This window comes from Equus przewalskii, chromosome 23 (genome assembly GCF_037783145.1).
Source record: "Equus przewalskii isolate Varuska chromosome 23, EquPr2, whole genome shotgun sequence".
Lineage (NCBI taxonomy): Eukaryota > Metazoa > Chordata > Mammalia > Perissodactyla > Equidae > Equus > Equus przewalskii.
Genome location: NC_091853.1, coordinates 20,519,261 through 20,533,184, shown reverse-complemented (window position 1 = coordinate 20,533,184; position 13,924 = coordinate 20,519,261). Strand labels below are relative to the sequence as shown.

The following is a 13,924-nucleotide window of genomic DNA, read 5'->3' as shown; positions in this document are numbered from 1 at the left end:
AAGGGAAGGTTTAGGCTGGATACAGGGATTTGGCTAGTACAGAATATAGGCTATTCAAAAATGATGGGAATGATAGAAAATACAGATGGAGAAGAGAAGGTGGCTCAGGGCCTGGCCCAGCGGACCTCCAGCATGCAGGGTGAGATAGAGGAGGAAGAGCCAGCAAAGAAAACAAGAAGACGTGATGAGGCAAACCAAGAGAGTGTCGTGTTCTAGAAGCCAAGAGTGGAGGCTGTCTCAGGATGGAAGGAGTGGTCGACTTCGAGGACGAATGAGATGAGGACTGAAGAGCTCTTCAGACGTGCACGTGGAGGCTGGTGGCGCCACGAAAAGCTGCTTCAGGAGGAGTTTGGGATGAAACCAGGTTGAAGTGGGTTGAAAAGTGAATGGGAGATGAAGAGGACTCAGCATATATATAAACATATGGAAGCAGCTATTTGGGATCAGGCATAGCGAAGACAGATGCCTCCAGGGCTGCAGTTTTGCCAGTCCTGCACAGTGAAGGGAGAGAGGGGCAAAAGAGTTGGGGGCATTTGGAAGAAAATTCTTATAGAGATAGAACGTGGACTCTAAGCTGGTCAAGGAAAAGAACATCAGTCTGAGGGGCTTGAATATGAAGGGTGGTGGTGGTGCTGCTGTTGATGATGTCAAGGAATTATTGCAATGCAAGTACTTAAGTAAGTGAGCCTGGAAGCCTAGGAAGGTGTGGTCCCAGAGGGGTTCTGTTCAGTCTGAGGTTTCCGAGATTCTGTGGTCCCTGTGGATGTGACTTTGGAGGTTGGGCTGGAGCAGAGGAAATTGTCACTGGAGATGAAGGCGCAATTTAAAGTGAATACATCGCTACGGATTATAGCACTTTTCTATATGGGTTTTGTCTTGCCTGTAAACTATCTTTTCCCCCTCAGTACTCAGTATTTCCTGGAGATAGATATGCAAGTTCTTAATTATTTTCCTGTGATTTCACTTCTTTTCTCATTAGGGTCAATTGAAGGAGCTCATGCTAGAAAACAGTGAATTGAAGAAGAGTTTGGATTGCGCACACAAAGACCAGATGGAAAAGCACGAGAAGATGAGAGAAGAAATAGCTGGATATCACCTACGGCTCCAGGATGCTGAAAAGAAACACCAGGCTTTGCTTCTGGATACAAACAAACAGGTAACAACGTGGGCTTGGTTACTGGGGGAGCTGGAGAGGATGTTTTGACCATGGTAATGAGGCATTTTTTACAAGAAGGTCAATGTTCTGCATTATTATTATGCTGTATAATCTTACAAAGGATCCCATTGTATTAACTTCACTATCTTTCCCCCAGTTACTTGCATATATCTTATTTTATGACTTGATTTTTAAAACTACATTTCCATCTTGGAGCAGAATAGTAGGAGAGTCTCAAAGACTATTTGAAATGGTCCTTGGAACAGCAGTTTTTTGTTTTTCCTACAATTTTTTTTGTTTGTTTTTGAGGAAGATTAATCCTGAGCTAACATCTGCCAATCCTCCTCTTTTTGCTGAGGAAGGCTGGCCCTGAGCTAACATCCATGCCCATCTTCCTCTACTTTATATGCGGGCCGGCTGCCACAGCATGGCGTGCCAAGCAGTGCCATGTCTGCACCCAGGATCCGAACCAGCGAACCGCAGGCCGCCGAAGTGGAGTGTGTGAACTTAACCACTGCACCACTGGGCCGGTTCCTCCTACAATTTTTTTAGCTGAGCCTCCTGGCTAAATTAACTTTTTTCTGCCCTAGTATGAAATGGAAATCCAAACATATCAAGAGAAATTGACTTCTAAAGAAGAATGCCTCAGCTCCCAGAAAGCAGAGATGGACCTCTTAAAGTCTAGTAAAGAAGAACTCAGTAATTCTTTGAAAGCTACCACTGAGATTTTAGAAGAATTGAAGAAAGCCAAGGTATGTTCACTTCTTGCTTCATGACTTCTCATGTTCCTATAGATAATAGTGGTTTTAATGGTATAGAATTAAGCGCTTTCATTTTAATTTTTATCAACATTTTTTTGTAGTCAAAAATAATATCGTATATCAATTCTCTGTTGAGTTATTTTAAAAAATCAGTGGATGGCCTGCTGTCTCAAAGCTGGAATAAACTTTCCATTGCTCAGCGAATCCCCTCAAACTAGAGAATGTTAAAGACTTTTCAAGATGGATATGAAGATTGAGCCAATAACAGATTAGGGCAGGCCCCTCCAGCTGTAGATAATAATTTGGTGGGTAATTCCAAAGTCTTGCTTGATTCATCCTCAAATTCACTGCTGTCACCAAACCTACTTTCCTGGGGCTTTTGGGGAGATCAAAGTGTGGCAAAGTATTTGATCAGGCACACGGATGTATACATTCTTCTCTTCCTCTCCAGACAAGCATCGTAAAACTTTTTTCTTTAGATAAAAAGGAGGTTGAACCCTGGGCTCAGGATTGTTAGACTGTAGATGGTGCTACAGTAATTCTGCTTGGAAAGAGATGCTGTTTTCATTCCTACAGGTATTTTCCATAAAGTGAATACCATCCAGAATGCATAATAATGATCCTGGAAAATAAATATCTTTCAGTAAAGGTCTTCATTTATAGGGTGACTTAAATTTTTAAAATTATGGTATTAATTGTATATTGAATATATTGAAACAGAAAACTCTAGGTATAAGCTTCTTATGTTTATAGCTCTTACACAACTATTATCAAGCTGAAGGAACTATACCAATAAAATATAAACTAATAAAATTCCGTGATCAGTAATGTTCTGCTGCTACAAATGAGAGATGAGAGATCCTAGGTTTAATAATAGAAAGAAGTAGCTTGAGGTCTACTTTTTTATTTACTCACTTTCTGCTTTTTTAATCTTTGACAGTTCTCCTGTGGGGAATGTCTATTTATATACATACTGTGTACAAAATGGTACATTGCTTATTAGCTGTCTATTCAGATCTCATATAATTTTAGTGAGGTACCAGTTGATAAGCATTGTTGAAATTGAATTAAATGGATCTCCAATCCAGTTATGGTTGGAATCAGAAGTAGAAAATTCCAAAAGTGCAGATTTGCCACAACCTTGCTAATAAATTGTTTCAAGATGAAATATGCGAAGAATGAAATCTACTTGCAACATGACTGTGATGCTCAGGTTCTTCTTTATTTTAAATAGTGTGGTCCGCCTTTGTATGTTCATGATCTCTTATCAGATACTCCTAGAGCTAGATTGTTTTAGAATTCTGCATTTTTTAGATATTACATAGTATACACAATATCCCAGCAGGGTCTGGGGTAATACTTCATACTCAAATTCATATTTCTGCAGCAAAATGTATGCATATTCTCACAAGGTGGGATAAATAGACGATAAATACCTTCATATCTGTTCAGGTCAAGTTTTGCTTCTAAATCCTTTACAGAGCTTTTTTTGGGTTTTGCAGTTGTAAAGAACTGTGAACTTGTCCTACTGAGAAGTGTGTGGTGACACAATTTCCAACCGTTCTATTCCTTTCTATTTAAGCTACTATAAAATTTGAATTTGTGTCGTGAGTGATAATTTAGTCTTCACTTGGTGTGACTAAAACAAATGCCATCTTAGGTATTGAAATTGTGCGATAGCACAGGATTACAAATGGGAACACAGTTGTCTCACTGCAGATTCTTTCTTTTTTAAAGATTGGCACCTAAGCTAACATCTGTTGCCAATTTTCTTTTTTTTTCTTCTCCCCACAGCCCCCCAGTGCATAGTTGTGTATTCTAGTTGTGGGTCCTTCTGGCTCTGCTATGTGGGATGCCACCTCATCATGGCTTGATGAGTGGTGCTAAGTCCATGCCTAGGACCCAACTGGCAAAACCCTGGGCCACCAAAGTAGAGCGCATGAACTTAACCACTCGGCCGTGGGGCTGGCCCCTGAAAATGTTTGACCCCCCAACAATATGTTCATGGACTTCTACCCCCACCCCCAATGTGTGATTCCCACTGGGTAAACACATACATAGTGGGCTACGCATAATAGGATATTATCTTAGGAATCATGATTTATGCTTGTCAATACTAAGAAAGGGAGTAACAAAACCAGTGTCTTTGGGGAGACCTTTCTAGAGTAGAGAAAGTGAATTGTTTTATGCATCTTCGAATATTTTCTTTTGGACATAATAATTCTTAAGTTTATAATATATGATTCTTAGTTATATCTCCTAATTAATTTTTCCATATGCTCATAAAAAGCAATTCAAGGTTTTAGGTGGAATTACTTTTGTTTTGTAGATGGACAATCTGAAACATGCAAATCAGTTGAAGAAGGAAAATGAACGAGCCCAGGGGAAAATAAAGTTGCTGATCAAATCCTGTAAACAGCTGGAAGCGGAAAAGGAAATGTTGCAGAAAGAGCTATCTCGCCTTGAAGCTGCACAAGAGAAACAAAAAACAGGTGAGTGTGAACTGGGCCCGTCAGCGAGCCAGACCCCTTTCCCGCTAGTGACATCACACACAGATGGTGTCTGCCTAGGAGGTGTTTTCAGTGCTCTGTTCTGTTACTGCGTGCTCATTTTTAGCAGTTATCCATTTTTCAATTTCTGATGTTTGTGCTCAGCGTGCAGTCATTAACAGGATTCTGAATGAAGCCTATAGTTTGAAATAGAATGATCGCATCTTCTGTTCTATAAAACATACAAAAAACTGGCAGCACTTATTGCTAATGAGCTGTTCCAAGAAGAGGTTTTCATGTGGATGTCCATTTACGTAGTTCTTCCATCAAAGGCAGACTGGTATCTGAGCTGGCATTGATAATTTATAAACAGCTGATTCTGGTTGTCCTTGGCTCATCCGAGTGGGTCAACGAAATAGAAGGGTTGGGGGCCTATTTTTTGGGAGTGGAGGTAAAATAAAAATAGAAAAGAAATGACAAGTCTCCTTGTCACTTTTCTCTCCTTATGCCCCCAGAGCGGAATGCTCTTACTGTGTGGCTAGATTATGGCAAGTGTAGTAGGCGTGGCTCTTCTGGACCATAGCTTTGCAGAGTGGGTCAATAATCTTCCCTGCTGAAAAGAGTCCTGAGAGTAGACTGGAGCTCCAGGGAGGTTGTCCAGTGGATTTAATGCCAACTACGGCACTACAAGTTGACTAAGACATCCACCTTTGCAGTATCCCTCAAGCTCTTGTTCATCAGCTCCTCCATTGCTTTCAAATGGTTTTCAAAGCTTTTTTGGACTTACTTTGTCACTGGCCCCTGCCTGTCTCCCAAAGCCATAACAACAGAGACTTTATATTCTCTACTGACTTTTTTGTTCATTCACTTACAATGGAAAGAATGGACAGGGCAAAAATAGAGGATGTGATAAATTGATTCATTTGATCTCATATGATCACTCTAAGAAAGTCTGATGGATTGGCTGAAGTATGAGTTTGAGATTTTGGTGGATTTTATTTAGGCTATCCCAATAAAGATGTAACTTACTAGGATATGGACCTTGGTATGATCCCTCCCAAACAAGAGCTTTTTGAACTATAAGAACGTACACAGCTGTATCTCCCCCACTCCTCCAAAAAAAATCAAAGAGCAAATCTAAGGTTACCTGCCTTGTGACGCCCAGGGTTAACTAGAGAAGTGTCAAGTTAGACTTGATATGTCACTTTATTTATGACAGGTACTGTTGTGGATGCTAATGTAGATGAATTAATGACCGAGATGAAAGAACTGAAAGAAACTCTTGAAGAAAAGAACAAGGAGGCTGATGAATACTTGGAAAAGTACTGTTCCCTACTTATAAGCCATGAGAAGCTGGAAAAAGACAAAGAAATGTTAGAAACACAAGTTGCTCGTCTGAGTTCACAACAATCCAAACTCAATCTCCCAAGTTCTCCTTTGCTGAATTCAGTTGTTCCAGGATCATCTCCGGCCCCTTCTGTTACTGAAAAGAAGTTACCGTCCGGCCAAAATAAAGCTTCAGGAAAAAGACAGAGGTCTAGTGGGATTCGGGAGAATGGAGAAGGAACGACGCCTTCTACACCAGAGACATTTTCTAAGAAAAGTAGGAAAGCGGTCAAAAGTGGCATTCACCCTGCAGAGGATGCAGAATATGCTGAGTTTGAGCCAGAGGGCCTCCCAGAAGTTGTAAAGAAAGGTACGTATAATTTAGAAACAAAATTATGTGTCTTCTTTTGAAACTCCACATAAAAATTCGCATACAAAAAAGACAAGCATTTATTTTTTAGGTTATTGTGCAACAGTACGAATTGATCTTCAGAAGCGATAGTCCACTTTTAAATTGATAGGGTTATATATTTTCCTTTCTGTCATGAGAGAATGACTAGGATCTAATTACTCTTGTCACACTACAAAAGGGGCTGGTAGATTTGAAAAGGACTGGTAAAAACCTGTTTAGAATTTGATATTTCTGTGCTGAAAAATCCTGAATGAAAGACACCCTTCAAGCTTTTCTCCCTTTGGTTGTGTCGCACCCAGGTAGTAGGTGAGCTGGAGGATGGATCTGATGATGCTGGTCCCCTGGCTGGAGCCACTTACCACTTTTTTTTTTTAACCAAGTGGTCCTCCAAGTGTGGCCCAGGGACTGGAGCCTGTCTAGGAACCGTTTGTTCCTTGTCCGTGACAAAAAACAATGTGCAGAAATCAAGAGTAAGAGTTTAAAATTTTCAAAGCAATTTGGCATTGTTTCGACATCCAAGCGCATAATCATTTTTCTATTGATTCATGCTTATTGTCTTAGACAAAAGTATCATTCCACAGCAGACTGGGAATTAGGCCCCACCCCTCCCCTTCTAAAAGATCAAAGCTGGTTCTTTGCCATAGAAGGTTTGAGAAGCACTGTTCTGAGTAACTCTAGCCTTTAGGAAATCTGGCTCAAAAATAATTAGCTGTCTTTCTCATCACTGTTTTTTATTTGTAGTTATAGGGTTAAAAATAAAACAGAAAGAAATGCTGCTTTAGTTAGCCATTTATGCTGCTCTGGAGTGTGTGTGATATGCTGTCTTGAGTGTCCTTCAGATTGACTTTCTCATGGTCCTCACAAGTCCTGTCCGGTCCCTCAGTGGAAGGAGACGATGTACGCAGAGAGTGAGGTGACCCGTAGCACAAGGTCAAGTCTCTCCTCCCACCTACTCTCTACACAAGAGCCATCACCCGAAGTAGCTGTAACCATTGCACATTAGCCCCCCTTAAACAAAAGCTGGCCTTTCTTTTTTGTTTTTCCTTTCTATTTTATCCTCTGACTTTCTCAAATGCAAATTTTACAGTAAGGCCTGCTGGTGTGTTCTTCAGATCTTAGGAAAATGTGAGTTAAGACATCCACGTGGAAGAAGCAGGAAAAAATTTCCTGTTTAATATTATTTTCCCGTTGTGGTTTCTTATGTTTCTAATAAGAGAAAACCTGCTAGTTATTTATTCAATTTGATGACTCCCAGGGTAGCGATGAAGTTAATCTATTGTCCACTGTGGCCAGGAGAAAGTGTTTTTGGCATTACCCTTATCTTCGTAAAAACTTTACCTGATGACCGTCATTTCCACTGTAGATAGAATTGCACCCAGCAGTGTTGACAGTCAGCCTTTTTTGTCCTTAGGGTTTGCTGATATCCCTACAGGAAAGACAAGTCCGTACGTCCTGCGGAGGACAACCATGGCCACTAGGACCAGCCCCCGCCTTGCCGCGCAGAAGTTAGCACCGTCCCCCCTGAGTCTCGACAAAGAAAATCATGCTGAGACCTCCAAGCCAACAGCTGGTGGCAGCAGATCACAAAAGGTAAGCTTCTGTGTGCGTGTCCCTCCCGTTTGAAATCCAGAGAGTTACAGCGTTATCTGGACGAGGATTTGACGCTGCACCCTCTGACTCGGGAGCTCTTTAAAGTCTGACCTTCTGGATGCGGTATAAATAGGTCAGTGTTGAGGGGAGTGGTAGGCAGACCTGAGGATGAGCATCACATTATCCTGCCTGCCCACAGTCTCATCCTTGACCTAGCAGGCCGCTTATAAATAGTCTATTGGGAAATGACATTGACAGATCAGAACTCACAGGATTTGTAAGACAGCTTCAAGCATTACCGCTGGAGGATTTGAAGAGGTTGTTGCTCTTTGGGCACAGGCATTGGACATTGCTTGCTTCATCTTTTTTTTTCCTCTCACCTATCTGCCCCCCAGCTGCCGATTCTTTGTTTTTTCTTACTGCTTTACTTACTACAAAAAGCAAATACTTCAGTAGATTTCTAAAGAAAGGAACTCTGTTTATGGATTTCTATTTATTTATTTTGAGTAAGATTAGCCCTGAGCTAACATTTGCTGCCAATCCTCTTCTTTTTGCTGAGGAAGACTGGCCCTGAGCTAACATCTGTGCCTGTCTTCCTCTACTTTTTATATGTGGGATGCCTACCACAGCATGGCTTGACAAGCGGTGCCATGTCCGCACCTGGGATCCGAACCGGCGAACCCTGGGCCGCCGAAACGGAATGTGCACTTAACTGCTGAGCCACCAGGCCGGCCCCATATGGATTTCTCTTGATTGTTGAGGGTAGAGCTCTGACCTTAGTGATTTCTGTACCTTGCAAACAGCCCAGGAAACGTTATTTAAAGCAGAGAATATTTGCTTAACAGGTCTTTGTTCCATTACTATAATCCATAGCAGCTACCATTTATGTATGCGAAGTATGTGCATTTTATTGAATTCTCAAGTTTTATTTTCTCATTTTACTGAACTCTCGCAGTAAGTAGTCTTAGAAAAGGATGAAGAAAGTAAGACTCATAAAGATTTAACCTGCCCAGAGTTAACACCTAGCTTCTCTTGACTATAGTTTTGCTCCCCCAGTGTTTCTCAAACTAGTGGTACAGGAATATTGTTGGAAGTTGCTGGAATAGTGTCAAGAATTTTAAAACTTTTGCGATTTTCCTCTGCTTACTTGTCAGTTTGATTAAGTGTGCAATCTGGTTACCTCGAACCAGCAAGCAAAGCTTTGACAGTGTACTAACTCCTATTTGGTGATATGATAATTCTTAAGTGAACAGGCGTGCCTTCTCATTAGGACTGTGGATGCCAAAATACAAAGACGTTGGTGGTTAGTTGCATCAAAACAAGACTATATGTGCAAATTTGTTTGGTACGTTGATGTGTAAGAGCCTTAAGTGTTGAGGAATTTATACTTAGTATTAAGTTTGTTCGTAACTTATAATAAAAATTTTTTAAATTCAGGGGTGAGGATGAATGGTCTGAGATTTTCTTTCCTTCGTTAAAATGGGCCCATCCTGAGCCAGCCTTCATGGCCTAGTGGATAAGCTTTGGCACTCTCAACTGCTTCTGTGGCCCAGGTTTGTTCCCCGGTCGTGGAATCACACCACCCGTCTGTCAGTTGCCATGCTGTGGCGGCAGCTCGCATAGAACTAAAGGGACTTATAACTAGAATATACAACCATGCACTGGGGTTTTGGGGAGAAGAAAAAAAAAGAGGAAGGTTGACAACAGATGTTAGCTCTGGGTGAATCTTTCCCTGCAAAAAAAAAAAAAAAGGGGTGGGCCCATCCATTACTTGTGTTGGAAATATTCTACCATTTTGTGCAAATCCTCTCCCTGCCCCCCACCTCTTTTTCTTTCTTTTCTTTCTTTCTTTCTTTCTTTCTTTCTTTCTTTCTTTCTTTCTTTCTTTCTTTCTTTCTTTCTTTCTCTCTCTCTCTCTCTTTTTTTTTCAATTTTTAATTCTTTTTTTAATTGCAGTAACTTTGGATTATAACAATATATAGCTTTCAGATGTACACCGTAATATATTTCGAATTTTGTGTAGATTACATCATATTCATCACCCAAAAACTAATTATAGTCCATCCGCTCACATGTGAGCCTAGTCACCCCTTTTGCCCTCCCCCCCTTCCCCTGTGGTAACCACCAATCCAATCTCCATTGCTATGTGTTTGTTTGTTGCTGTTTTTATCTTCTACTTATGAGTGTGTCCGGCTCTCTTAAAACAGAAAATCACGACAAATAGGCAGTACCCTGTACTTCCACCGTTTCGCGGTGGCTCATTTTGTTGTAATGACTTGCTTCAATAGCAGCCTTCTGAGTTCCATTATGAGTTCTGTGAGGTTCCTGATCATGTTTGTGGTTTACCTGTGTCCTCATGTCTAGCACAGTGTTGACGTTCAACAGATATTTGTTGAATGAGTGGAGCTGTTAATGTTGTCCTGACATGACTGCAATAATAGATGTTTAAAGGTATGTCAGGAAAGCATCTTATGAAATCACCCTATGGGTCATTTTTTTCTCTTTTTATGAGGAATTGATGGTAAAAGCAGTTTGCATGTGGAGTTCAGACTTAATATCTGAGAAAAGAGCTTTGCACACTAGGGGGCCCGCTCTCCACGCTGCTGTTGAATCTGATGTGTGTGGAGTAGTAACCATGGTTTCCTGCAGATTTGTGTCCAGTGCATTAGCTACCAGCTGCAGTAGGCACCAGCGGCTATGAATTGCTAAGCAATTTTGTGCACTTGTACGAATGGGTGGAAGGGGGATCCTCTTCAGAGCAGCTTATAGGAGACTTCACGATTAGATGCAAACTCTTCGAAACCTAGCCTATTGAGTTTTAATTTAATTCAGCATTTTCTGAGTTGCCTTATAAATGATTGCCTCATCTGTTAGGTATAATTCATCATTTAGTTTGAAAAATATAGAGCAGGATGTCATTTCCTAAAGCAGATGCTTAGAAACTCAGGATTATGAGCCCTCTCCTTAAGTGACTGGCTGAGTTTTGAGAGACGTGATTGCCTAGGTCGTTTAGCAGGACCTTTGGTGACATCTGACAAGTTCAAAGGGGAAAACGGGTAAAATGCCGAGTGGTGAGGAGCATTCTCTGTTATCTCTCTGGGATGAATAAGCCCAGGAGCTCCTAGTTTGCTGGCGACAAGGGAGTCGGTGATTGTGTGTAGGCTTGATCTGAACGTGGGATGGGCGCTCAGGGCCAGAGGACTGGCCACTAAATTGTAGTCATCCTCTACAGTGAGGCTGGCACCACAGCGTCAGTCAGCATTTCTTGGGGTCTTATGAGGTTCCTTTTCACTGAGCCATCTGCATACTCACCCTCTCCCCAGTCGGGCTGCAGACACAGTTTGTAAGTAAGATGATTAGGATATGACCTAATTGTTTAAGTACTTGGTGAATTTGACCTCATCTAGTTATGGACAAGTCTGAGGCTGACTAACCAACATGAGGATCAAATCCACAGTTTAAACCCTGATCACAGACTACGATTTCCTCAATTCAGTATCAGAGAAATTGAATCTGCAGGGGGAAGGCAAGGAGTTTGACTAGCTCAGATTCTCTTTTTCCAACGTGATCTCTCTCTCTTTTTTTTAATTGTGAACCTAAAGATTTGACTCTCCTGCATCTGATGGGTTTGAAGGAAACAGCTGTCTATTGTATCACTTTCTAATTTAAAAAAATTAAAAAGAGTACTAGTAAAACTGGGTTTTTTTTCTTTCGACTTTCCATGGACAGTAATTTTCCACCAAGTGCTGATCCTTCAAGGCTGCTCCTTTTAAGTGTCCCGCGCATAATCAGAGGTGGAGGCAAGCTTTCCAGGCATCCAATCTGTTGGCCAGATTTACTGTGTTTTCTGTAATGAAAAGTATTTAGCTGCCTTTTAAAACCACATACTTCCTGTGGAAAGACTATAAATGGGGACATAATTTCCATTCTTTCTTCTTACTGTTTGAGGAGGTCACGGGCCATCAGTCGCTCTGGAAGTGATCTGTCACCTAGCTGTTTTCCAGCATCAGCACTGAATGCCTCTCGCCCTTGTTCAGAGTCCTTCCTCTTTTTCTTGTGACGATCTTCCTACTTGAATCTTCCACTCTTGCCTTTAACTTTGATTAAGGGAAGCTTTTTTGTGTGTCATCTCTCTTGCTGCTCTTTCTCTTTCCTGACCCCCTATCTTCTTTCACTACTATGTAAACCTCAAAAATCTTGACTCTGCCAGCTATGTGGCCCTCTCTGCTGCTCCTTAAAGCCTCACATTTTCTGAGATCCCTCTTCTTTTTAAAAGGCAGGACATCAGAAAGGGGATTTGCTCTTCTGCTATAATCCAAAACCAATATGGAAACAAAACAACAATGTAAGGAGAATGATTAGAAATGCCATTTTATGAGTAACAGGTTCTAGGTCTTTTAAATGTTGCAAATAAAGCTCGCACCCTGTGAAGGTGGTGTCTCCTATTTGGATTTTATTCATTTGAATGACAGCAGGGGCTCAATGAGGATACATGAAAGCTGGTTGGGGTTCTCTTTGAGGAATAGATTGAGCGATGGCCAGGTAGTCAAGCATATTCTGGGCCCTAGGGACACAAAGCTTAAGAGGAGATAGTCTTTGCTCTCAAAGAGCTTACCTGCTGATCTGAGAATGTCATGCTGGCCTTGGGAGTGAATCTCTGGCTATCAGAAGTGTCAAGGAAAGTTTGCAAGATGACTCGTCAGAGGTCGTGTCTGACGTCCTTCCAGCTTCTCTGTTAGGCGTGGCCTGTTGTTAGTGAAGATGCAATAGTGGAACTGTGTACAACTCTGAGAGAAGAAGAACTTACACTTTGGTGACATAAGTGCTTTACTTTTCATGTTGTAGAAATGTGAACGTGATTGAAGCCTGTAACAAAGATGTTTGTGTTGCAGGTCAAGGCTGCTCAACAAAGCCCAGCGGATTCAGGCTCTGCCTCCCGAGAACCCAGCACGAAGTCTCTCTCGGTCAGTAACCTTCCTGAGAGAAGTTCGGCCGACAGCCCCAGGGAGGGCCTGAGGGCCAAGCGAGGCCACCTCACCCCCAGCCCAGAAGCTGGCCCCAAGTCCAAGAGCGGCGAGAACTGTAGGGTCCAGTAGAAGAGACTTTGTGTGTCAGGACCCCTGGAAGGTGGCAGGAGTTGAATAGAAAGCAGTCAGGGGGCATATTATCAGTGGGAAGAAAAAGATTCCTTAGAAGTATGTTGTACTCTTTAGATCTCCCATGTATAAGTGTTAGAAAAGTTTGGAAGCACTAATCACCTATTCATCATCGATATTCCTCTTCTGTGATGTAAATAGCACTGTGAAAAGCTTTTTGGTAATGTTACACTTAAATGACAAAGAACTTCTGTTTGTATGTGGATTTTACACTAAAAAAATGAAAAACACATTGATACTTCCAGTTCACAGCTCCCAGGAAAATGTAAACTTTTGCTTTATGATTTTCCTACGTAGAGTGTTAGGCATGAAATCGTTTTAGATCAAGACTTTCTTTGAGCTGAGTAAAATGAAGGAAAACTATGTTGCGTGTGTTTACGGAAGACTGCACACACATGCATATATGGGTGTATTCATCCTTCTCTTCCAATGCGTCTTCTCAATCTTTGCTTATAAAACCTGTACATATTTGTGTGTGGTGGTGGGAGTTGTGTGTTTATTTTCAATTAGCCCGGTTACAGGCTCCTTGAAGGTGTGGTATATCAAGTTTTCTGTCATTGTGCTGTTTCCTTTTAAGACTAATTTGGTACGCATTCTCAGAAATGGTGATCCTTATTAAAATATAGCATGTTTTTCTAATAAAAAAGTTTCCTTTGTTTTCTCTAAAAATGAGTCTTAAATATAAATGCATCGTGAACATTGGTACCATTTCTTGCTAATTTCAACAACCTCTTATAAAAGTAAAAATGTTTTAACAAGTGATACTAGTATATTTAGTGAACATATTCAGTTAAATTAAAAGACATGATTTGGAATACGGGTCATGAAGATTCTATAGGACTATATGTCCAGCTACTGCCTGGCACATTGTGTGTACCCATTAGATCACACACAGCAAGCATATAAGTACATGGTATTTTCCAGCTCATTTATGAATGTCGGGTTTCGAAAATATGCAGGCATTATGAGCCATATCAAATCTAAAAAACTTTGGAACAAGTCCTTGTGTCCTTGAATCAGGGTAGAAAAGTTTT

The 13,924-nt window shown here is 41.2% G+C and overlaps 1 protein-coding gene across 2 annotated transcripts in view; it reads left to right on the top strand.

Moving 5' to 3' along the window:
* Positions 1–13,559, top strand: part of CENPF (centromere protein F) — a 56,754-nt gene extending 43,195 nt beyond the window's left edge. For both annotated transcript variants that reach the window (XM_008533144.2, XM_008533145.2), the window contains exons 15-20: positions 980–1,156; positions 1,747–1,908; positions 4,247–4,409; positions 5,626–6,102; positions 7,556–7,734; positions 12,627–13,559. In XM_008533144.2, the coding sequence (XP_008531366.2) occupies positions 980–1,156; positions 1,747–1,908; positions 4,247–4,409; positions 5,626–6,102; positions 7,556–7,734; positions 12,627–12,830 (1,362 nt within the window). In that variant the 3' untranslated portion in view covers positions 12,831–13,559. The remainder of the gene's footprint in view (positions 1–979; positions 1,157–1,746; positions 1,909–4,246; positions 4,410–5,625; positions 6,103–7,555; positions 7,735–12,626) is intronic.
* Positions 13,560–13,924: the final 365 nt, after the last annotated feature.